This window comes from Pararge aegeria, chromosome 13, assembly GCF_905163445.1.
Source record: "Pararge aegeria chromosome 13, ilParAegt1.1, whole genome shotgun sequence".
Classification (NCBI taxonomy): Eukaryota; Metazoa; Arthropoda; class Insecta; order Lepidoptera; family Nymphalidae; genus Pararge; species Pararge aegeria.
In genome coordinates, this window is record NC_053192.1 from 6,257,662 (window position 1) to 6,281,511 (window position 23,850).

A 23,850-nucleotide genomic window follows, 5' to 3' on the forward strand; every position below is an offset into this window, starting at 1 on the left:
AACATTGTATATTACTAGAAATAAAAATAATTGAAGTTGTAATTATTTTTAATGTTATCAACCACCTATATTTACATCGTTAAATAACATTACATTAAACATAGATAATCCAAATACTGTTATACGAAAATATAAATAGTTCTTTACTGAATGATCAGATTAAAAGATTAATTTATAGCTTAGTTGTCAAATAGTCTTACGCTGGTAAACACCACCATCCTTACGAAGTCTTAGCTTCAACTTTATTCTGCCTCCATTTTTGATCCTGGAATTATTAAAATAATAGATTAAAGTAAATTTAAAACACGGGAAATATTTATAGTTTTAGCTTAGAACCAAATGGTAAACGGCCGATTGGCGCAATGCGCAGCGACCATGCTTTCTGAGCTAAGGCTGTGAGTTCGATTTTCACAACGGGAAAATGTTTGTGTTATGAACACCAATGTTTTTAAGGTTCTGGGTGTTTATTTGTATATTATAAGTATTTATGTATATTATTCATAAAAATATTCATCAGTCATCATAGTACCCATAATACAAGCTACGCTTTGGGGCTAGATGGCGATGTGGGTATAGTTTTACAGTTTTATAGTTTTTTTTAATTTACCAATAAAAAAAAAAAATTAACGATGATGTATTGAAAACTACGAGCCGGCGTCAGGTAGCAAATATACCCAGATTTACCACATTATAACTGACGCTCACTTATGTTCTTCGCACAGCAACTCTAACGTCTCAAATTTTAAAGCTTTTAGTGTTGCATTTATAAACCAGTTTTTTTGAAGTTTACTTTGATTTAGCAGTGAGCTTTAAAATAATTCAATGTTTTTTTTAGTAGGTATAGGTACGTTCAGTTCGTAAACTTCTTTCACAAAAAACCGTCTATATTGTGTCACATTTTTTGTGACACGTTTTATGTGACTTACAATTGGAAATTCTTGTATGTAGTACCTTAATTTTCGCCACATAATGAATTACGTGCGCGGCTTCGTTAAGAATCCCATCGAGGATTAGGATCCTGATAATCATTAACAAAGCCCGGCTACGCATTGAAGGGTAGGCCCTTTAGACTGGCCGCTTCAGCAGTGGGAAAGGCTGATGATGTGGGTAGATAACCTACCTACCCACTCATCGTCCATTATTTATCTACAAACATAACATGTACCTACATATATTGTTTGTAGATCAATAATGGACGCTGATATGTTTGGATTCAGAAGCTTGTATGAAAGCATAAAGAAAATTACTTACCTTCGCTACAAATTCTATAAATGCAACATTTAATACGACAAGTGAATGGTGAGACGACAATCTTGCATGAAAAAAGCTAGACAAAAGGTGCGTAAATATTTTTTTCTGTTTATGCGAATGTTACTACTCCTACTCTTCGTGTAGGCATATTAAGTAGGATCTGTTTTCTGGAGAAGTAAATTAGATTCAGTGGTGATTTCTAACATGCAGTGGTGGTTTAATGAGGGTGCGCCAACTTTTTAATCTCAGGTAGGCCAAGATAACCATGGGTAAGTAAGTATCAGTTTATCTTCTGCTTTTTATGTACGGCAAGCATATGAAACATGACTACTTTACATTCCTCTTTTCCTCTCCACCATATTTATGCTATGCACTAGGACGGTAGACACAACATGTATTTGGATCTACGACATTTCGGGTTTCAGTTTACCCCCAGAAACGTCAGAAACGTTGAACCATCGATACTTTAAATATTTTTTTCTAAAGTAAAAGCTTATGTAAGTATCCAAGTAAAAGCACGATAAATATACGAGTACAACCACGAAAAAATATAAATATAAAAATATAAAACACCTGTGCATTGAAATTGCGGATGCATCCTGCACGAACAACTCAAGTCAATTTAAATGTGAAACGTGTACGGGTAAGATTATATTCATCGGTGATCGGTGCTTTGGAAAACTAAGATTCTGTGAGTTATGCGCCAGCACACAAAAAAGACGACCAGACACTTATGTAAATTACTGGGAACATAGACGCATTCGTATGTTTATACATCGACCCGTGAACTTATCTTCAATGACTTCGACCTCTAAACGTTGGAAACACGTCCCAAGTGCGCGCTGGCATTAAGGGCCTTTTTATCGTTTCTAAAATAGGAGTTTCATTCCCATACCATTATTAAATGTTTCTTTTATTGGTTGGCGTACTCTTTAACGAAACGCATTGCTCCATCATTGGCAGTTAGGGCTTGAGAAAACTATTAATTTGAGCGGATAGTACCTTTATACCATCTCAAAATCCGTTTCAAGCCCTCGTTTGCTGTAGTAGGTAGTTTTTTATAGACCAATGCTTATAGGGGTGCATCGGAGATATAAGTCAAAACGAAGACTAACGTCAGATTAAAATTGACGCAATACTTTGTGTTTTAAAGGCTAAGTTCGGTAACACTTATATGGGCAGCTAAAACATTATAAATAAAAATCAACAGTATAGAGTACAACAATAACATTACATTTTAGTTAAGACAGTATAACCCTATAAGGTGTTAAGGGTGAGAATATTAATAAGTAGATATAGGAGTACCAACTGTTTTTCCATTCATATGGCACGCGCCTAATGTAATTTGTGATGGAAGATGTAACGGTTTTTATTTGACAAAATGTCAAATTTGACGTCACGAAATCCAAAGGTGCGTAATCGAATTCACTAGCGGTTAGAATGTAGGCATAGTTTGCCAAATAATGGGCTATTGCTAGCCAAGTTCGTATGATAGAAATCCTTTTTTATGTGTGATCGAGTAAGAAATATACATATTTAAAATCGATGGGCAATTACATCTTTATACAATTTAAGTACTGTGAAATAAAACAAAAAAGTTAACTAAACATTAATACTGTCATGCCAATCCAAGCTACTGTCATGTTTTGTGAGTTAAATAAATTTAATTTGGCAACATGTAAAATTATAAATTGAAAAACAAATGCTTCGGAAGGTACACTCGTAGGAGGAAACTATGGAAACCGCTAATGAATTCTAACAGGTAGTACAAAGGCCCTAGCACGGCACTTTAGTGATGGATTAACTTAATTCTCAAACAAAGCAATTTTTGATCAAAAGTTGGAAAATGTGCTAGAGCGTAACATGGTCGAATTATCTGGGAACCTGGAGCAGATTACTTTATTGTATTGTATATAAATAAACAGTTACATATGACGCTCTGGTATAGTAGAGAAATCATCATTATCATATCAACACATTACCGACCCACTACAGGGCACGGTCTTTTTCTGCAATGAGAATGGTTAAGGCTGTAATCCACCAGGTTCGCCAATTGTGGTTTGGTTTTCTCATTTTTTTCTTTGCCGTTAAAGCAGTTATAGGTGCGTGCCGGGGTTCGAAAACAGCCCCTAGAAAATGCAGCCAAAGTCAAACCATTAGGCTGACGCCGCTTGTAATAATTTCATTTCTATTATTTTTATTACTTTTTTTATACCAACACAGAGATATATTCAAGATATACAGCAAGATTCTGCCCATCGGTTACGGAAAAATTTGTAATTTAATATTAGGGAGCTTACTTTCGAGAAATAAGGACAACAAAATGCGACGCAGTGATCACAGGGATTGGGGAAGCGAGTTGTACAGTTAATTCGACCGTGTTATAATTAAGATATAGCATTAACGCAACAGACACGTACCAAGATGGCGAGACGGTGCGCAATCGCTCGCAATTTGTAGATCAGTTTCCGTTCGCCCTGCATTTTCTTGCGCAACGTCCGAAGTATAGTGTACGTGTTGCAGCAGTGCAAAATAAGAAACAAAACCGCCAGGTAAGATACCTGTCAAACATCGCAAATATAAAAACAAAATATTAAAGAAACAACAACAAGCAACTGAAAAAACATTTTATTATTCAGCACAACAAAAAATAAATACCAAAATTTACAGCACGCAAAATTATACAAAACAATAATAATATATGGTAAGTTACAGCTACAATCTAATAACAGATTATTCATCCAAACTCCTAGTGGTTGAAAAGCTTACGAAATAGTCTTAATACAATTGTTTTTAGGATCTAAGTATAATAGAGACGATTGCTTACAACGGAATTTTAAGTAAATAGAGGTCAATGCCCATAAAATCCGGCTAATTAGCCCACCTAAACTCAGTCTTGCGTCGAAGGCCGTCGCTTCGCAACGTCTTTTGTTCGCAGAGCTAGTTTACGTTCTACACGCTTAAAATGTATTTTCTTTAATTTCTCTACATTAGATACGCCATCTTATTTGTACATATAATTCGTGAAAACAATTTTTATATAAATAACAGACTTATATATAATGTAGCCAACCATTTTTTTACTCTAAACACCATTCAATGTTTACAACTATATAGAATGTGTATGCACGCACGATCATCTAAACCTAGCCAAGAGTTGTTAAATAAATAATGATGACTAGTAAGAAGCTAGAGAAATTGGAGTAGATAGCTAAAATTTTGGTTTTAGATTGTGAATTTTTAGCTTGCATTAACCAAGGACTTAAAACTTTCTTTATAGATATCTTTAAATATTTGGCGAATTAGTTATAATTAGTGTTTTTCATTATTTTAAGATGCCACACTTTATTATAACTATAGGAATCAATGTTGTTCAAAGTGATATGCATAGATTATGTTTATATTATTTTACAATTCTATGGATAGCCTAAATACTGTATATTTTTTAATATACATATTTTTTTTATATAAAAATAAAAACCACCTAGATAGATATACGAAATAATACTATACTTATTTCCTATTAGTAAGTTGAGTAGTGTAGCTGAAAGTTGTGCGAAAATATTCAATGTGTTGTAAAATTTACACCGAAGGTAAAACACTTGGGAGTAAATGTAACAGAGTTTTCCCCAATAGCATTATCATTTATTATACCTAACTAAATATAGGTTATCTTGTTAAAACAATTAAATGCAATTTTTGGAAAAATGTTCCATATAAGAAAAATCATCAAATCAATCAATTGCATTCAGCTTTGAAACCTTGCTTGGTAATTAAAAAGTAAAGCAATAATTCCTCTATAACTATCTATTATTTCAAAATTCCATGCAGAAATTCTAGACAAAGCGCTTGATGTTTTAGATTTAGGTAATCTTGGTCAATTATTTATTGGATAAATGACGATCATGCCCTGCTTTTCTAAGACTACAAAATCATAACTTAAAGCAAACGCATTGGTGTGGCCTATAATTAAGCTTAGGGCTTTTTCGAGTTTCTTAGGAAGATAATTTTGAAAGTTTACAGAAAGAATGAGGTGGTGCAAAATCGTTAATGAATCTATTAAATTTTAATCTTTCATAATATTGTATGACTTATCAAGTTTGATTAAAGATTTTCACAAAAATATTTTAATTTTACCAATATATAAATAAAAAAAAAACAATGCAAATGGCCGCGTTTCGATGTGAATTAAGGACTAGACGCTTATTATTCGAGAAATATCACGTGTGGAAATAGCTTGAGCTACACCAAATGAGGTTTCGCTATAAACAGTAAGGTTCAACGCACATCCCAATAATTCCTGACATCGGTCAATAAGTAAACAGCGTTTTTTGTTAAAATTTTCCATCAATAATTTTTTGAAAGTCTAAAAATTATGTTGTATAAACTACATTGATAGGTTTTTATTAAACAATAGTGCAATCCTTATCCAATGGAAATATAAGGAAGATTACCACCACATACTTTTACAGTAACGTTTTATTTAGAAGCACAACAGATAATAAGCATCAATAACTAAAGTTCCTATGATATATATTTCTTGGTTAAATAAATACATTGAATATAAAAAATGGTCATTTTCTGCAGCCAATAGAAGAAACTTTGTGAAATAAAATTAAGTAGTACAGAAAGTACAACTTTATTCAGTGCTATTTCACTCTCACGTTACTATATCAAGTAACGAAAACCACCAAAGATTTCGAGACAAGCGTTATAGGGGCACTGATATAGAATAGAATTTACTCTTACTAGACCATATTTCTGGATTCTTAGGTTATTTCGTAACTACATTCGATTTGAAGTTTATTTTCTTATCTGATTATTTCAGTATCCTTTAAAAATGAATCTAACGTGTCAATTGGCGTGTGTGTCTACTAAAATAGACACATACGCAAATTGACAAAAAAAATTGGTGACTGACCTTGAGTTAATCAAATTACATTATTCCGTTAAAACTGGATAGCCAGTATGGGCCAATATACAAAAATTATATATATGTAGATTCAAATAAAACCTTGTAAAAAAACAAACAAATATTCGCTAAAATAATTATTCTAACCATCTACATAAATTTATAAGTAATAACCGAAAAAAGAAATTACATAAATTCACAAATAGGTACCTACTTATAATAAAAACTTGCGATTTATACAAATTGTGTAAAAAAAGACAACGCGTCCTACTGCTTTAAATAAATATAAAACAGATAATTCACAACACGCAAGAGAGATTCCATAAGATTCTTGTGATACAATAAATTAACTCTAAGATGGCATTTTAAACATTATTCAGTCAGTTCAGTCGTTGAACGAATGCGTTCCAGGTCGTAATCGCTGTGCTGCGCTGTAACTTCGAAATGGCGTTGAATGTACGAAAAAAAATATTTTTGGTTATTTCAACGTTTTATTATTGTTTTTATGACTAACTGATTTCCTGATGAACGTATTCTTTCAGCGGCCGCACTTTATGAAACTATTTTATGACGACAACCATATTTCGTTTATGGTAGACGGGTATATTTAATTTCAAAATAATGTAAAATAAAATGTAAGTAAATGTACAATAAGACGGTGCTCAGAATTTAGGGAATTGTTTGAGGGGTTTAATAATATTGGAGAAAAATCGTGGAAATAATAAAACCATGTATTTTTTTAATGGACAACTTGGTTTTCTACAAACTAAAGCTTGGTTTACACTGGCATCAACATAACATAATATGATGTTCACAGTAAAGTTTCAAATAATAACACACGCAATTCATTGCACACGTAAATCGACCGCCAATTTACAAATTACAATTTTTTTCAAATTGAACTAACCGGGAAACGTACCCGAGGCGTCCTCTGGCGACCTCTTTGGGTGCACCGATATTTGATAAGTTACCACGACACATTTTGAACCCTGCATTTTGTGAATTAGGTAGTGTTAATCTCGTTTAAACCACGTTTTCCAATATTTTTTATGCAGCTATCTTGCGATAGTCGAAATTATTCATTATGTATCTTTTTTCTTAGCATAAATTATAATTATTATGTTTCTTGTATGACAAAGAAAAATATATAAATTGCGATATGGGGGTTTTTGAAATTTACATTTGGTACCTTGCAAATTTACCGAAAACAAAACTTGATACGATATATACGGTTTCAGAACACTGATCCAAATAATATCTACATTCGCGGCATCCCTCACATGAACATGTTAAAATAATAAGCATACAATTAGTTTCAGAAACAAAAATAAATAATCGTAAGACATACGTAATATTTATATTTGCAACCTTATTAGGTTTTTTACACTACAAAATATACAGCTTCTAATGAGTATCTAACTAAGTGTCCCTTACAAATTCATTATTCATAATATCAACTATCAAATGCTACTACAACCGAATATATTCAAAAATGCATTCTTTACTATGTTTGCACACATATATTGCATATATTACATAAATATACAGTGTTAATTCAGTTATACACAAATAAAAAGTTAAAATAGTAAACTCCAAACCAGTGGGCTTACTAACATCGTCTAAAGCAGTATTATTTTTTATTATTATTGACTTTTTGTTTCTGAATTATTATAATCCCAATTTTTGGGACAGCAAAGTATGTCAAATAAGCTTTTATTAAAAAATAAATAAACTGATATTTGTAATTGACACTGCTTTAAGCGATACAGTGAGCCCTGTACATTTAGATAAGGTTATAGATTTGTGTATAACTTAATTAGCACTACATTATAGTTTAAAATCTGTTATAATCCGCAAGATCTCACTTGACCGGCCTGAGGTTGGTTTTCTGAGACGCTCTTGCATGTACAAACTTTATCTCAGACCAATATTGAACACCTAAACTTTATAACTACGCAACTTATGTTCGGCCAACTGAGATCGCGCGTACTGTATATATCCTTAGTTTAGGATTTTAACGCTCACAATGTAGTCTCTTACGAGTATCGTAAAGTTATACCAACATAATAACATGAATCTAATACAGTCCCAAATTCTGTCCTACAGATTTATTGTGGACAAATTTAAGCTTTAAAATTATATACATCAAGTCCACTTTACTCTGGACGTTGCAGCGTTTCCATAACATGTAAGGGACTTTACGATTGCGAGCGTTCTTACTTCATACTAAGGATACTGTACTCATGTGCGAAAGCATTAGATAATCGAAAACCAACACAATGTTACATCGATAAATAAAATAATATAATAAACTGCATTTATAATGGAATTTAAAAGGGCTACATCGCCAGTAGATATCCATATCTATTTTTATTCCATGGAGTGAGTGGCAATGACGTTTAATGGTATTCAAATTTAAAAAAAAGCAAAAATGGCAATCTATCGAACTAAACACCACAAAGCGACAAGAGCAATGTGACAATACTATCAATCACTCACGCGTTATGTAGAACGGAACACAAATTGTAATCAACTTCACTTAAAAGTTCACTGCACAGTCCAGATGGCTCATTATTTACGCAAAGGATCACCGTGGCTTTTCAGTGCGGAAATGCAACCAGCATTTTCGGTACCATTCGACCGAAAAAAAATCCATTACGGACATGACATTACGGTTATATTTATTTTCATAATTACAAAAAAAAATTAAAGAAAATAATGTTATATTTTAGAATACATGAAGGTTAAAAAAAACGCCATTTTACTCTATGGAATCTTTAAGCTACATATTAAAAGCATTTCCGATAAGGTGACATAGTACTGTTGTACTGTAATAAATAAGTTACCGGTTCTGTTAAAATTATTATTTTTGCCTAGAGGTTTTAATTTTACGGTAGCACCGATTTTATCATCTGAGCCGCCTGGTCATAAATCTTTCTTATTTTTTATTTTTATCTGTCTCACTCGCATTCGTATGTTCTTTCGCCAAAGTGACGCGGGCCTAAAGAGTGGACCACCTACGTATTTCGGTCACTTATTGACCGCAGGTAAGCAGGTTCAGAGAGTACACAAGCGGCACAAGACCGTGGAATATTGGAATTCGGAAACTGGGGTTCCAAAAAAATATCTGCCTTATTAAATAGCGATTTTTTTCAGATTTCAAAGTTTTCAAGTTTAAGCAACATAGTCTAACTACTTCTGCTTATGATAATAAGCACGGTTGATATATTCCCTGAATTGTGCTTATACCGGTTTATCTGCTAAATAATGACAGCCATTTGCTATTTATTTTCGCAAGTTAATCGCACATTCGATTGAATATTGACGTTCATGCTGGGACGAGTCAGATGATAAAAGCGGTTCGTCGTTTACAGTTTTTTCGTTGTAGCATGGTGCGGTTGATGTACCATCTCTTTCCCTCACACACTGCTGCTTTTAGAAGGCTGTTTTGCGTTATCCGTGTGTTTTTGACGACCTCCCTGACGCAGTGGTATCATGAGTGGCGGTCCCGGGTTCGATCCCCGAGCGGTTTGGGAATTTACACCAAACCAAGGCATCGCCTTAATCGAATGCCTTACGATTTATTTAATATATTATATATTTTAAGCTTTGAATTTGTAAAAGGCTAGGGATAGATTATTTGTACATACAGTTTAGAGATCGAGCTGACTTTGAAAGTGTTATAAAATAATTTTGGGCCTATTTAAGTAAAAACTATATTTAAAAAAAAATTACAATTGAAAAATGCAGAATACCGAAGTAAAATATTACCCATTAACCCGTTTAATAACGCCCATTTTCACCAAACCAAGACATCGCCTTAATCGAATGCCTTAAGATTTAGGCGATTTAGTCTATAGACTAAAAACGTTTCACCAACTCTTAGGTCATAACTATTGTTGAACGGTTGATGTATGCCTAGGAATCTTCTTAGATTGATCGTACTTATTTATTTCATTGCTTTGTTCGTGGTAAGTGAAAACTAACATAAGAGCCTTGAAATCGTACCATGCTGCAACGAAAAAATTGTAGATATTGCGTACTAGATCACCTTAGGGAGATATACAAATATATTTGCAACACCTATTCGTGCGTATACGTGCGTTGTAAGTGCGGTCCTCAGCTGGGTACCTGTTCGTTGAGTTTCTGGGGTATCACAATGAGCGTAGTGGCCGTGTTGCCGATGCCGATTAGCAGGAACGAAAAACTTAACGCCGCCACCTGTTTTATTTTGTAATCAATTGACAACATTTCCACGGATAAGCTGATATAAAGTAATACTATTTGTTAATTTTGGAGTTCTAAATTCAAATAATTCTAAATCGAAATTCATTTATTTATTATTCATTGTTCTTAGTTTATCTACCTATTAATATAATATTTAATGCATGTCATTTGACGAAACATATTTGGACGCGTAAACGATATTGTACCATCCTTTTGCAAATAAATTATTTTTATTCATTATTATTATTATTAAAACTTATTTTATTATTGCGGTATTTTAAACTACAAACTCGGTAAAAAAAAGGTTAGGGATAAATTATATGTGCATATAGTTTTTGAGATTGAGCTGACTTTGAAAGTGTGTTTTACAAAACAATTTAGGTCTAATTTGGGCCTATTTAAGTAAAAACCTAACTTAGTTTAAAAAAATGTTGTCAATTGAAAAATGCAGAATACCGACGTAAAATATTACCACCTAGCATGACCACCAAGAAAAAATCACAAGAAAATACAACCTAATTATAGGAAAAAAATATGTATTATCAATCTAAATCAATCCAATGTAAATGTGGCATCTATCCAATATCAAAAAAAATATGTGTTTATTAGTGTACACATGTAAGCAGTGAAACTTCTTTATGACATAATTTACTATATTTTTTTTACAATTGATGGATGATTACTAGATTAACAGTAGTATTCATTAATAATTGCTAGTTCTTATAAAACTATTTACATTCACTGATATCACAATTAAAACAAAAAAACTGAGGTTAACCAGAAATAACTTTAAAAAAAAATACTGTAGTAACACCCACCTGTTGACTGTATTAGAAATAAATATGTAGCGTAACGGAAAAATGTGACTTAGAAATGAAGAAGGCGCGTAACAGAAAAACATTACAAGATGGCGCACTACAGGAAGACGTTACATTCCTATAAAATTTCTCCCATACGACATCAAGAAGTTTCACTTCAGTAACTGATATCGATTTAAAATGTTGCAGTTTTTCTTGAAGCGATCAAGCAAGGCCTGTTTGATTTTAATAACATAATATATAGTATAGATTAGTCTTAATTAATTAAATTAATGCAATTTTAATTCCTTTCATCCAAGTTGGTAACTATTTTTCGTAACAAGCTACAAAATAAGAATAACACTGTCGCATTTTGGTAACCAGTTAAAAAGATCGAGATATAAATCTATTACGAGCTCCTACTATGTTTTAGGAGAATTGGTAAGGAAAAGAAGGAGGTATTATCTAATTTTGTAGCTGGTTACAAAGAATTGTAGGTACAGTGATAATCACTAGTAACGTATGAATCATTTTGACGTACACTTAAAATAAATTTTTCAACTTTATGACTAATCAAAAATTATCCATGTAAGGTTCGGCGTACCTTGGTTAAAGTAATTTTTTTACTATTCTGTAATAGTAAAAAAATAACAGGATAGGCGCCTATTTTACTACCGTAAATTACCTGCGTTATTCTTCTCTCGCAGAATTCATTTGCAGAAAGAATAACATAATTCCTCATCGCACTGCTCTTAAATTACATTTACGTTCTTATACTATGTACTTTCACAATGATAAACCGACTCTTATGTTTATGCAAACCTACTATAATATAAAATAATATGGTCTGCAAGAAAAACCTCCCTGTAATGAAAAGAGGTTATAACTTATGAAAGCTGTATTCATAAGATTTCTCGAAAAATAAAACAGTTGTTTTTTGTTATACTAAAAAGTGTTCTCGCTAGCCCGCTAATTCCTGAAATAATTACCAGGATTTGGATTTGGATTCGCTTTGCACTTGATAACAAATCACTGCGGAAGGCTTATGTTTAAGGCTTTTTAACATAACGCTACGAAGCCCAGGAGCCGAGCAAAAAACAAAGCGAACGCATTGGGTCGGGGTAAATTGTGGAGGACATATAAATAAAAGTTTATTTATATAGGAAATATTATTTATCACGTACCTAATTTTTAATTTTTTTCCCCCGTGTATATAAATATAATTCTAATTAGAAAACACATAATAATAATTAGGTAAATCAAGTTGAACGCCGACGAAGTTGCGGGCAACCACTATTCACGCATTTATTTCTTCAACAAAAAAGGTTCGGTAATTATGTATGTTTGTCTGTTGGGGTAAATCTATATTTTTCTTGGCAGCAATTTCTCTTTTGGACCAAAAATTTATGAATCCTGGATGATGTCCTTTAAAGACGTTGTTACGTTGAAATCATTAAAGGAAGGATTTCTTTGCAGACCAGAATAATAATAATAAGAAATAATTGACTTTATTTACATACCTGCCAAGAAGCTTCTGGATGGTCGCTAATATTGTACAGCGTATAGGCAATGTAAAGCTGGAATACATAGCCTCCGAAAAGGAACGGTAGTAAGTAGGACAGCCCTCGCCACATCCAAGAGTGGAAGCCTTCAATCGTGATGTCCATGTTATGTCTGGCGCCTAAGGCTTTAAGCCTGTATAGGACGCCACTTTGGTATCTGAACTGCATGTATTGCACCACACCTGAAATTTAGTTCATATAGGCATAGGCAAATAAATTGATAGCAAAGTTTATACATTTTTAAAATTACATATCATTGCGGAATTTGACCCAGTATATTTGTGACTATTGAAGATCCCAGCCTTAATAGTGTGTTGCGTTGCGTTGCGTTGTTTTCTATATATTTTAAACACAACGCAGGTGTTGCTATACTGTGTCGTAACGTTGCGGCGCCGCAACGCACTAATACGTTATCGCCCGTAGTCATAGAGCACTGCCTTATTATTGCGTTCCGTTGCGTTCCTCTGACGTAGCGTCGACGCTGACGAAAACGACGCGTTTTCTCTATATTTTTCATGCCACATTAAGGGGTTGCATCATTGCAGGTGTGAAACGCACCTTAGTGCGTTTCCTTAGAGCCATCGGATTCGTTTTTGGGTGATGACTACTGATTGCGTTGCGGCCACGCAAGACTTCAGAAACACACAAGAGCAGAAAACGAAGAAGCGACGACGCGACGCAACGCACTTATGACGCAGAGCTTTGAACCCAACCCATTCAAAGTCACTTTTGAGTTATTTATAATTTGGGTCGCTATAGCAAATTATAAAAAATTCCTGCCCAACTGTGTTTGATATAACTTACTCTGAACAGTTTAGACTGCATTATCCCTTACCACTCGGTACCAGCTTAGATGAAATGAAGAAAATATTGTCTTTTACGTCACGTTTTCGTCACGAAAATTTTACGGGATGCATTATAAGCCTAAGCGTCCGGCTTATAACGAATCCCGTAAAATTATCTTCCGTGCTTCTCTATCGCTTGCACGCTCGACTCGTGGCGAAACGTGACAAGTCTTGACAAGACACCGTGTCATAAGACAAGACAGTCATGCTTTTTTGTGCGTGCAGCCGGCGTTCATCTATATATAAGTCGTTATCACGTCAAAGATCTCGGGTAACCTTGAAAATATTTTCCGCCGAAACCGAAAAAAATAATGTTAACACAAACACTTACTGATATAAGCAATAAACCACATGAATGTATGCCGGAATTCGTTCCAGGGTTCATTCTGCGGCCAAATTAGTAGAATCCCCGCGACCACTGTGGAGATGAAGTGATGTAATCGCCACCAGCCCTTGATCCGTGAGCCGTTAACCTTGAGAATGCTCTCACGGATCGTTAGCGTGCAGTAGTACCAGACTAGCAGGAATATCAGTATCAATTGTAACGGCCTGTAATAACGAAACTAGTCTTATAGGCTAATAAGACACCAACATACAAAAAGGTTATACATGTAACAGAATTACGAAATAATATTGAAGGATGAAGAAGATAAATGTAATAGTGAAAAATATTAATTCTAAGTAAGTAAATTTATTTTCCCCTACAAACGAATTCAAATTATTCTAAATATTTACTTATGACAACCCTATTAAAAATAAAAGACCGACACGCACATAGTACCTACGCTACACACTTTTATTCTATGATACACCGCGTCGCTTCGCCCGCCCCTTACTCGACTCCTGAGGAACTTATGGTGATGTTTTATACACTTTACTGTTAGTATTTCTTGTTAAGGTTGCCTTTTCAGGTATATCCTTTGAAACTAAACACATACTGCATGTTATTATATTAAAAGAAGCAACGTGATCCTATATACGTATACCAAATCCATTAGGTTAAACACATAATCTCGGACGTCTTTGGTTGAAAGTGAGAATGAAAGTTATTAAACTTAATTAAAGCAGGTAAATATAATTAAAGATATACGGAATAATAATGTACGGTGTGATTTATAATTTATTATATCTTTATAAATATACAGGGCGGATATAAGATAAAATGACTGCCCCTCTTCACATTATAGAACCGTAATTGCAATCGCTTCCGAATAGCATTGACCATTGTATGTTCAAAAGGTCTCCCACTTAACTCAAAAGTATAATATTAGGCGCATGCGCAACAGAAAATTCCAACAATAAAGAAAAACATTTTCTTTAAGGCAGTATGACGTCAAACAGACCTATGTAGTTTTACAAACTGACGCAAACATATTACTATAATAACGCACGTAATGAATAGGTATATAACTATACTTTTGTATTTGAATAAATGTTATTTAAGAGGTTTCATAAATTGAATTGAATGGCTATGATTTTTATGTACATACTCTTTAAAATCTTTGTATTCAGCTTTGTTGTTACTTTGCTTTTATGACGTTTATTAATACTTCCATTCTACTAGTTTAACTATAACTGAGTATATTTATATTACGTGGCTATATGTAAACGCTTTAACTATTTAACATGCATATGTCTTAGGTAAACCACAAAGTATTTTTTTTAATGATTTAAATATCTTAAGCGTAATAGAAGGACGTTCTTAGGGATAATTTTTATAATTTTTACAAATAAAAATTATTATATTATAATATAAACAAAAATTAAATAATAGAAGAAAGATAGTTTCATGTATATGATTTATTGTAAGTTCTTCGTCAAAAAAGTCAGCAATTTTATTTATCATCATCACTTCAACCAATGGACTTCCACTGGCTGGACATAGGTCTCTTATAGGGGACGGAGCTCCAAAATCCACGGCCCCGGGCTACTTGTTTCCAGCGGCTCCCAGCAACTCATTTGATGTCGTCTGTCCATCTCGTTGGAGGCCGACCAACAATGCGTTTACATTTACGGGTTCGCCATTTCAGCAACTTGGGACGCCAATGTCCAACGGTTGTCCGAGCTGTGCCCCGCCCTTTGCCACTTCAGCTTTACGACTCGCTGAGCTATGTCGGGAGCTCGAGTTTTTCTACAAATCACCTCATTTCTGATATGATCACGTAGTGATACTCCCAACGTAGCTCTCTTGATCGCCCGCTGAGTGACTCTGAGCCTTCTCATGAGGCCCATAGCTAGCGACCACAATGCGATTTTATTATGAAGAGGAAATAACCGAAATAAGTTCTAGACAAAGGATAGACCTTTAAGAATCGTAAGTTTTAGGGGATATAAAAAATTAGTTTGTTACCTACGTCGCAAAAACTACCACTGCAAAACAAAAACCGGTAAATTCTCTTTTGATGCAACAGACCGGTAAACCAATACATTCACATTAATAATAAAAATGTTCCCAGCTGGGGGCAGGGAAGGGCAGCTTGCTAAATATACTTTTGGTCCCAGTATCGATTATTGAGGGTCCTCTAAATTTTCACAAAACAGCCACGGACGATCTGACCTAAAAAAAGCTCTGTCTGAAGGGAGCCTAGACTAGAAGCTGGGTACGCCCATGAATTACCTCTATAAATATGGCTATTTCCCATGCATTCTGGTTTCGGAAAAGTTTGGTAATAAATCTTACCTAAAGTCTATTAACAAGTTGGCAACAGCGAGGACAAATGCGATCGCGCTGAGGATTAATTTAAATTTTTCATATTCATCCTTATACTTGAATCTGTAAGATAAAACGTGTACACATTAAAAAAATTACATGAAAAAAGATACGATATCTTTTAAATGGATATGAGTTTAACGGATTTTTATCGTACTTCGTGGATTGCTTTTACATTATCTCGACATTTCGATGCACATTTCCGATAGCAGCTAACTATTTGCAGCAGATAACTAATTAAACGTTTTTGTAGATGTCGCGTCAGGTAAAAAGAGCACTGCCGAGTGCTGCGATGGTTGTCGTGTGCAATAACTATACAAATCATAAAAAATCATGGAAACGACTTCCTATTGTTGTCGATGTCAACAATTCACAGATAGTCGGTCTAGTTGTACCACTTAAGCGGTTCGGCCTCCCTTTTGGGTAGACCAATGCCGATCCTCAGAACGTACCTCAAACATTTCGAATAGATAGATAGATTAACTTTATTGCAACAAGAAAAACAAAGACATTACATAGTGTAAAGGTGCAAAGGCGGCCTTATCACTTAAAGTTATATTTTAAAGGCAAACTAAGCGACAGAAGCTATCAGTTGAACTGAGTTAGTTGCGTTTTTAATTTATGCAATAAAACAACACGATGGAAAACATCGTATGTTAACTTTCTGGCCTGAGAGTTTTCCATAATTTTCTCAGTCTTAAAGTCTACAGATTTACTTGGCCAGTGCTCTTCTCATTCTGGGATAACACCCGTGGCCTGACGTTTAATGGGTAGATCACGGGCTCCCCACCTGAGCGTCGCGAGATGCTCTTTCTGTACTTCGTATTGTACAATAATATTTTTTGGTAGTTTTTGTGCAGCGATGTCACAAACCTTGAATCCCATCATTGGGATAGTTTAAGTTTTCTTAATTATTTGTAAAAAAAATATTATTTATTGTTGTTTTATTAGTTTCATACTGAGGATGTTATATTTTTGCGCCTATCTGCCTAATTAACAGGTACCTAACTATTTTAATTAGCTAGGTTATAGCGCGGGGGCGCTGTGACGAATTTCTTCACTTGTAAGGGCGCTGCTGGCTTAGTAAGGTTGGAAACCCCTGGGATAGACAAAGATGATTGCCTGAATGAGGATCGAAAATTATGTCCCAAAGCAGAAAGTGAAACTTGTGAGTGTGCTCTCAGACTTGCAATTAAAAATCCTTTTTTTTTGGAAAGTTTTCAAAAACTTTTATAAAAAACAGTAATATTTTAAAATCCTTACTTGTCGTTTTTGTTCAGAATTGACACGTTGACATTGCCGAGTATGATTCTCAGGTAGAGACCGTTCTGTTTTGGGAGCGTCGCTTCAATTTCGTGCAGCATGGCTTTCCTCTTCATAACTTCCTTTTCTAAGTTCGCCAGGCGTTCATCTTTCGTTACACCTTTCTTTTCCATCCTACGAAAAATGTTACTGCTTAGAACACAATCTTAAATATTGACGTCCAAGTATATATGCAATAATTATAGAGAAATTTAAAATGTTGGCTCTTTCTGAATAGCACCCTTAATTTAAGATTATTGTTCGACCAAAGATGTGCTAAGTTGTGTAGTTAAGGGAGTGTATCCACTAATAAGGACCTTTTTTCTTTCTTACCATGACGTATAGCACTGGTATAAACGCGTTCAAGGAACATATATTTTGGAGCAGGAGCTAAATACTTGATATGTGGTCCCCTACCCTAGCCGCTACACATTTATATTACTATTATAGTGAAAACAGCACAACACAGTGAAAACAGCTTGAAACAGCACGCTTTTACTCGGCACCTGGCTTTTTATGTACCTAAGTGGCCTTTCACACAGACAGCCATACAATCAGCGATTGGCAGTGTTTAAAATGACATCTCTTCGAAACAGGCGGGATATTCTTGATCTGTGTTTTTTACATAAAATATTACAAAACAAAATTAAATGTAACAACCTTCTCAATCATATATCTCTGACTGTCCCGCGCCGGTACACCAGAAGTTGCAAATCCACAATTTTTTTTCATATACCATTTACTAAATCCCATCTCGGAAAACAAGCGCCTATTATACGTTTTGTGCGAAATACAACGAGTTATCTAAAAAGATACCTGGCATCGATATCTTCCATGACTCACCTTCCCCAGCTTTTAGAAAAAAACTCACCGAACACTTATCGGAAAGTTAAATTTTGTGTTAATTTTTTTGTCAAATTAAGTTTACATGACGCTCTCAAAATTCAATTCAAAATTCAATTCAAATTCAAATTCATAATTCATTTATTTCAAGTAGGCCTAATATAAGCACTTTTGAAACGTCAAGTCTGTCTGTGTGTAATGACTCTACCACCGGTTCGGAAGGCAGATTCTACCAAGTAGAAGCCGGCAAGAAATTCAGCAGTTGCTCTTTTCCAATATCAACAATTTACATTTAACATTTTAAAATTAATTTCTCTGTCATTGCTATGTGCACTTGTCATTGACGTGCATATCAGTCCATGTTTTTGTGTGTGTGCTATGTTTAAAAAACGTGTAATAGGCATGTTGTTAGTGCTGTTAATAAATAAATAAATAATAAAAAAACGGTCATAGTGTTTCATAGCCTAGCTTGATGACTCTCTGTTTAGCTGCCTAGAACATGCAACTATCTCTAGTGGAAAAGTTTGCTTATAAACGTACGGGTGCAGGATCGCAAATTTGTATTGAAAAATAATACGAGTAGCACAAAAAGCGTCTGTGGCATTACTATTGCCGTGGTTATTTCTACCGCAAAGCAAATTTGCTGTCGCCAAGCAGCAGTGCTGTATTCCAGTCTGATAAGTGTAATTACAGGCATATGATGAGGCTTAACACCCACGCCTCAGATTTATGGACACAGGAGGTCATTTTGCAGGCCGTACCCCTCGCAGACCCGGCGAAGTGTTGCCCCGTTTATAGGCATTGCGTTTCTACTACTGTCACGTGAGCCATCTGCTTGACCTGTCTAAAATTACTGACTGATACTGATTACTGAATGCATCGATTTCCACATCCGTCTCACGACGCGTCAGTTTTATCGAATGCTTAGCACAGACTTAGGGGTATGATGACGGTAAATTAATCCCATACTAATCAATTTCTACAAGACACTTTACCGGAAAGCTGAATCGTTTAGCAGTATACGGCTTTGCTTGAACTATAGCTGTCACTTGAAAGGCTTCGCTTACAGCACTTAATATAATACCTTAATACCTACTAATAACGCCTATTTGCAGTTAGAAGTTTCGTAACGGGAATTTTAAAATACTAAGTACACTGAGGCAGAAGCGAACACTGGTCGGTGTTTTTACTCTTCAATAGAATTATTATTTATATGACAACTTAGGGGGCGTCCATAAATTACGTGAGGTGTTCAAGGGGGGAGGGGGTCGAGTCAAATCTCATCTAATCTTACGTTGGAGAGAGGGGGGGTCTCGGCAAATATCACGCAATTTTTTTTCTGATTGAAACAAAAAAAAAATATACTATTTTGGTCCATTTAATCCAGATTGTACATGCTTAAGATTTTATCTTAAGCGTAATCGTAATACGATTAAGATCATTTATTAATTCATTCGAAAGAAAATAATTTCATTCATTTCACAGTAGTTACGATTTAAGTATTCTATTGTTACATTTTTATTACACTTATAATAAAACTCTCAGCAATATTGATTACTAGTCTTGAATAGTCGTAAATTAACCAACGCGTTTACGTAAAAAACTCACATTTTGAAAAATCTCACGTGAGATTGGGGGATGGGGGAGGGGGTTGAATGAAATCTCACGACATCTCACCAGGGGGGGAGGGAGGGGCAGAAAATTTAAAAAAACACCTCACGTAATTTATGGACGCCCCCTTATTTATGATTTAGCAACCGTGTTTTATTCGAATAATGAGAAGGCCTAGTGTAGAGTATAACCCAATTTTTTATTTTGTATAACCTAAAATGTTGCGTTACTGAATAAGTTATGTATCTTGTACCTACAAAATTAGGCACAAATCGATAAGCTAACACGAGTTTATCCTTAATCATTTTATTGATTTAACATTGGATTATATATGACATTTGTAAACTAGCATTTCTTAAGATAAATATTTTTGGCGCCCGATTGGCGCAGTGGCCAGCGACCCTGCTTTCTGAGTCCAAGAAAGCCGTGGGTTCGATTTCCACAACTGGAAAATGTTTGTGATGAACCTGAATGTGTTTCAGTTTCTGGGTGTTTATATGTATATTATAAGTATTTATGTATATAATTCATAAAATTATTCAAGAGTCATCTGCTTTTGTTATGGGTACTACCATAACAAAAGCTTAATTTGGGACTAGAAGGCGATGTGTGTATTGTCGTACTATATTTCTTTATTTATTAAAATCTTCATCATCATATTTTTTTTTTTTATATTAATTATCATATCATTGCATTTTGCCCCAAAGTAAGCGTAGCTTGTGTTATGGGTACTAAGATGACTGATGAATATTTTTATGAATAATATACATAAATACTTAGAATATTATTATTATTTATTTATTTATTTTTGGGCTTTCTGGCCTTCTTGAGAGATACTCAAACAGAGTCTCATCAGAACTGTGAAGGTATAAATTTGTATTTATTTACCATAATACATTCTGAGCCAACAATTTCTATGCAACTATAATATGTGCATGTCTTACTTATAACCTAGCTTTATACTGATAAACGTTATCTTACATTGACCCAATGCTTACTTGACTTTCACACATCCCTACAACTAATACATCTTATCTCATTGATAAGATTTGTTATTAATAATTATACATATTATTTCATATCGATATGATATTAATCTGCAATTTGTGCATACAAAGTTTGGGAAAGGGCAGTGGGTGATGGTAGGCTTGAGAGTTTTAGAATAATCTCATTTTATTTATATAAGAACACAAAGAATTTATCCAAATCAATTCAAATTTTCCCCATAAGCATTTCATGTTAGTTTTTAGTGCTATATTAAAGTTTATTTCCACCTCAGCTACCAAGGGTTTAGTTTTGTTTTTGTTTCTCTTTTTTCTCATATTTAGAATAGAGCTAGATATAAACTGATCCCACATAAGCAACACATGCAATGCTTTATGATATCTGAACTCTTGCTGTTACACTGAAAGTATGTAATAGAAATATTTAACGTATGCAACACAATCAAATGCCTCACACACAATGTCAACCTGCTATGTTCAAATTGGCATGGGAAACAACTAGTGTGATTCTAAAACTTAACCTTAGTGTGTCATAAGCCAGTAGTCCTTTTAACAATTACTACAGCATCTGATGCCAATTTATGTTGCATACACAGGAAAAGTGTGCACACAGCTCTTCCCAGTTTGCTTCAAATGAATTGCTTACATAGAAGCAATTTGTATTTGCCTTGAAATATACGCTAAATAAATAAAGGCACTTGCGACAATGTTATATGTCACTATAAAAGTTAACTGTCCTTAGTGGTGCTGTTGGATAAAAATATAGAGCATTATAAGAAGTAACTTGTGATAAATTTCCTTTTTTTAACCAAAGCTGATTATATCAAGGTGCAAAGTAAGAATTAGGATAATTAGCAGCTTAAGTGTGAATTTACAACCGAATACTGATATGATTATATTCTTCCAATGAATAATCAATAGATAAAATAAAAACTGCTAAAAGATTAGATATAAACTTTTTTTAAATAGTTATACACTGTTTGCTGTAGAGTTTTCTTTATTGATAACCAGTAAATAATGTGTCTTATGAAACAAATTGAAATTAAATGTTAGGGCTATCTTAATTGTACAGAAGCTATCTCTTCTGGGTCACCACATGAACTGTCTTGTTGATCTAGTGGTTAGCATTTTTAACTACAGATTACAAGGTCTTGAGCTGCAAGCTCCGAGTTGGAAATGAGCACTACCTGTACCATAGAAAGCATGTTAAGCCAACATCTCAGGCTAACAATCACCAACATATGATAGTAATTATTAAAGTTCACCTGCATTGGAGCAGAATGTTGGAGTACCAACATTGAATGAAAATATAATACAATTAATGGCCACATACAAACTAATTAATGCATAATAAATACCATCCCTATCACCAAATGGCCAATCATCTGATATTGAAACTGTTGATTCAATATCATTTGATTGCCTATTTGGTTATAGGGATGGTATTGGTGTATTAGATGCATTTTTAAGATAATTCTAATTAATAATCAGTTTAATTTATATTACCTTTTCAATGCGCCAGTTATTATTGACATGCGGTATCTTTGGTGATTTAGTTCCTTCAAGCATGATGCTTGCAATTCCCCAACTTCTTCTAACTTTGCTCCATAATCTTTGTTTATAGTCTACAAAAGATACCATTTATACTTATAAAATATTAAACTGTTTTGATGTTATTAATTAATAAATTTTATCACAATTACTGATAGCATTGCATACAGGAAATTGTTGTAGTTAATATTATTTATAAAAAAAAAATTATACCTGAAAATATAGTTAATAAAACAAATATATAATGCTTATTTCTATGAAAGTAAAATAATGCACACAAAAAGAAAACAAAATAATATAGTTTAATAAAAATACATTTATTTTTTGCCAAATTTTGGTTTATGTTATTTTATTACGTAAATTAAAAAGGACTGTTTCTTCCATATTATTTTAAATCAATAGCACAAAATTAATATTTTTATTCGTTGATTCAAATGACATTGTTATCACGTATTTTAACCTCTTTTATTTTGACAAAATCCTTTGATATGCATCAAATGTTTACCTTAGTTTAATTATACAATAATATAATACGAGAGGGGTAAAGTCCAAAACTGCAATATGTAAAAAGGGAATTAGATAAATTAGAATACTTTAAACATACCTCTAAACGTTTGTAATCGACGACTAAATCTTCCCACTCTTTTATACACTCCTCGACATCCATCATTGTTTTTATCAATTACTTTATTTTAAAACCCTTCCAAGTTGTTTGTTGTTCAATAAAGCAAGCTTAAACGAATAAAAATATATTCATCTCGATACATACTCGGCAAAAGACAAAATTTATTACAATTTTCTAATGAAAATGATGGAAATGCTGATCTCTAACGTCAGCCAAGCTAACATGTCAACGTCAATGTCACAGCCGGTAACTGCACAGATTGTTATTGGGTAAGTGCCATTAGTGACATCTACTGACAACCTAAGTACCATAGACTATTGAAATCTGCAGCACATCTTGAGTTGAGTTGAGTTGAGATCATCCATACTCAGAACCTAACTCAGAACAACGAATAAGGTAGTTTAGACTTTCTTCTTCTTTTGATTTATGGAGTTTAGACATTGGTCTATGGAGGGTAGAGGTAAGGAGAGTCATCTTATATGGGAGAAAAGTTGAAAAAATTTATATTTGGCGCTTCTTTTAAGAGTTACCCTGATGCAAATGTGGCGCCATCCTAATTTAATACATTTTGACGACACTTTTTCATATACACAGATGACTCTCCTTACCT

At 33.8% G+C, this 23,850-nt stretch overlaps 1 protein-coding gene across 4 annotated transcripts; it reads right to left on the reverse strand.

Moving 5' to 3' along the window:
• Positions 1–30: 30 nt before the first annotated feature.
• LOC120628881 (transmembrane protein 120 homolog) lies at positions 31–23,480 on the reverse strand. 4 transcript variants are annotated; one of them, XM_039897532.1, is made up of 9 exons: positions 23,220–23,480; positions 22,571–22,689; positions 17,568–17,741; positions 16,275–16,367; positions 13,926–14,143; positions 12,708–12,931; positions 10,295–10,384; positions 3,672–3,812; positions 31–265 (listed from the first exon to the last, which is right to left on the reverse strand). In XM_039897532.1, exons 1-9 carry the CDS (start codon positions 23,283–23,285, stop codon positions 221–223), a joined length of 1,170 nt encoding a protein of 389 aa, XP_039753466.1. In that variant the 5' UTR covers positions 23,286–23,480; the 3' UTR covers positions 31–220. The 4 variants fall into 4 exon arrangements, with proteins under 4 accessions (XP_039753466.1, XP_039753469.1, XP_039753470.1 ...); XM_039897535.1 differs by lacking the exon at positions 10,295–10,384; XM_039897536.1 differs by lacking the exon at positions 3,672–3,812.
• Between the last annotated feature and the right edge of the window lie 370 nt (positions 23,481–23,850).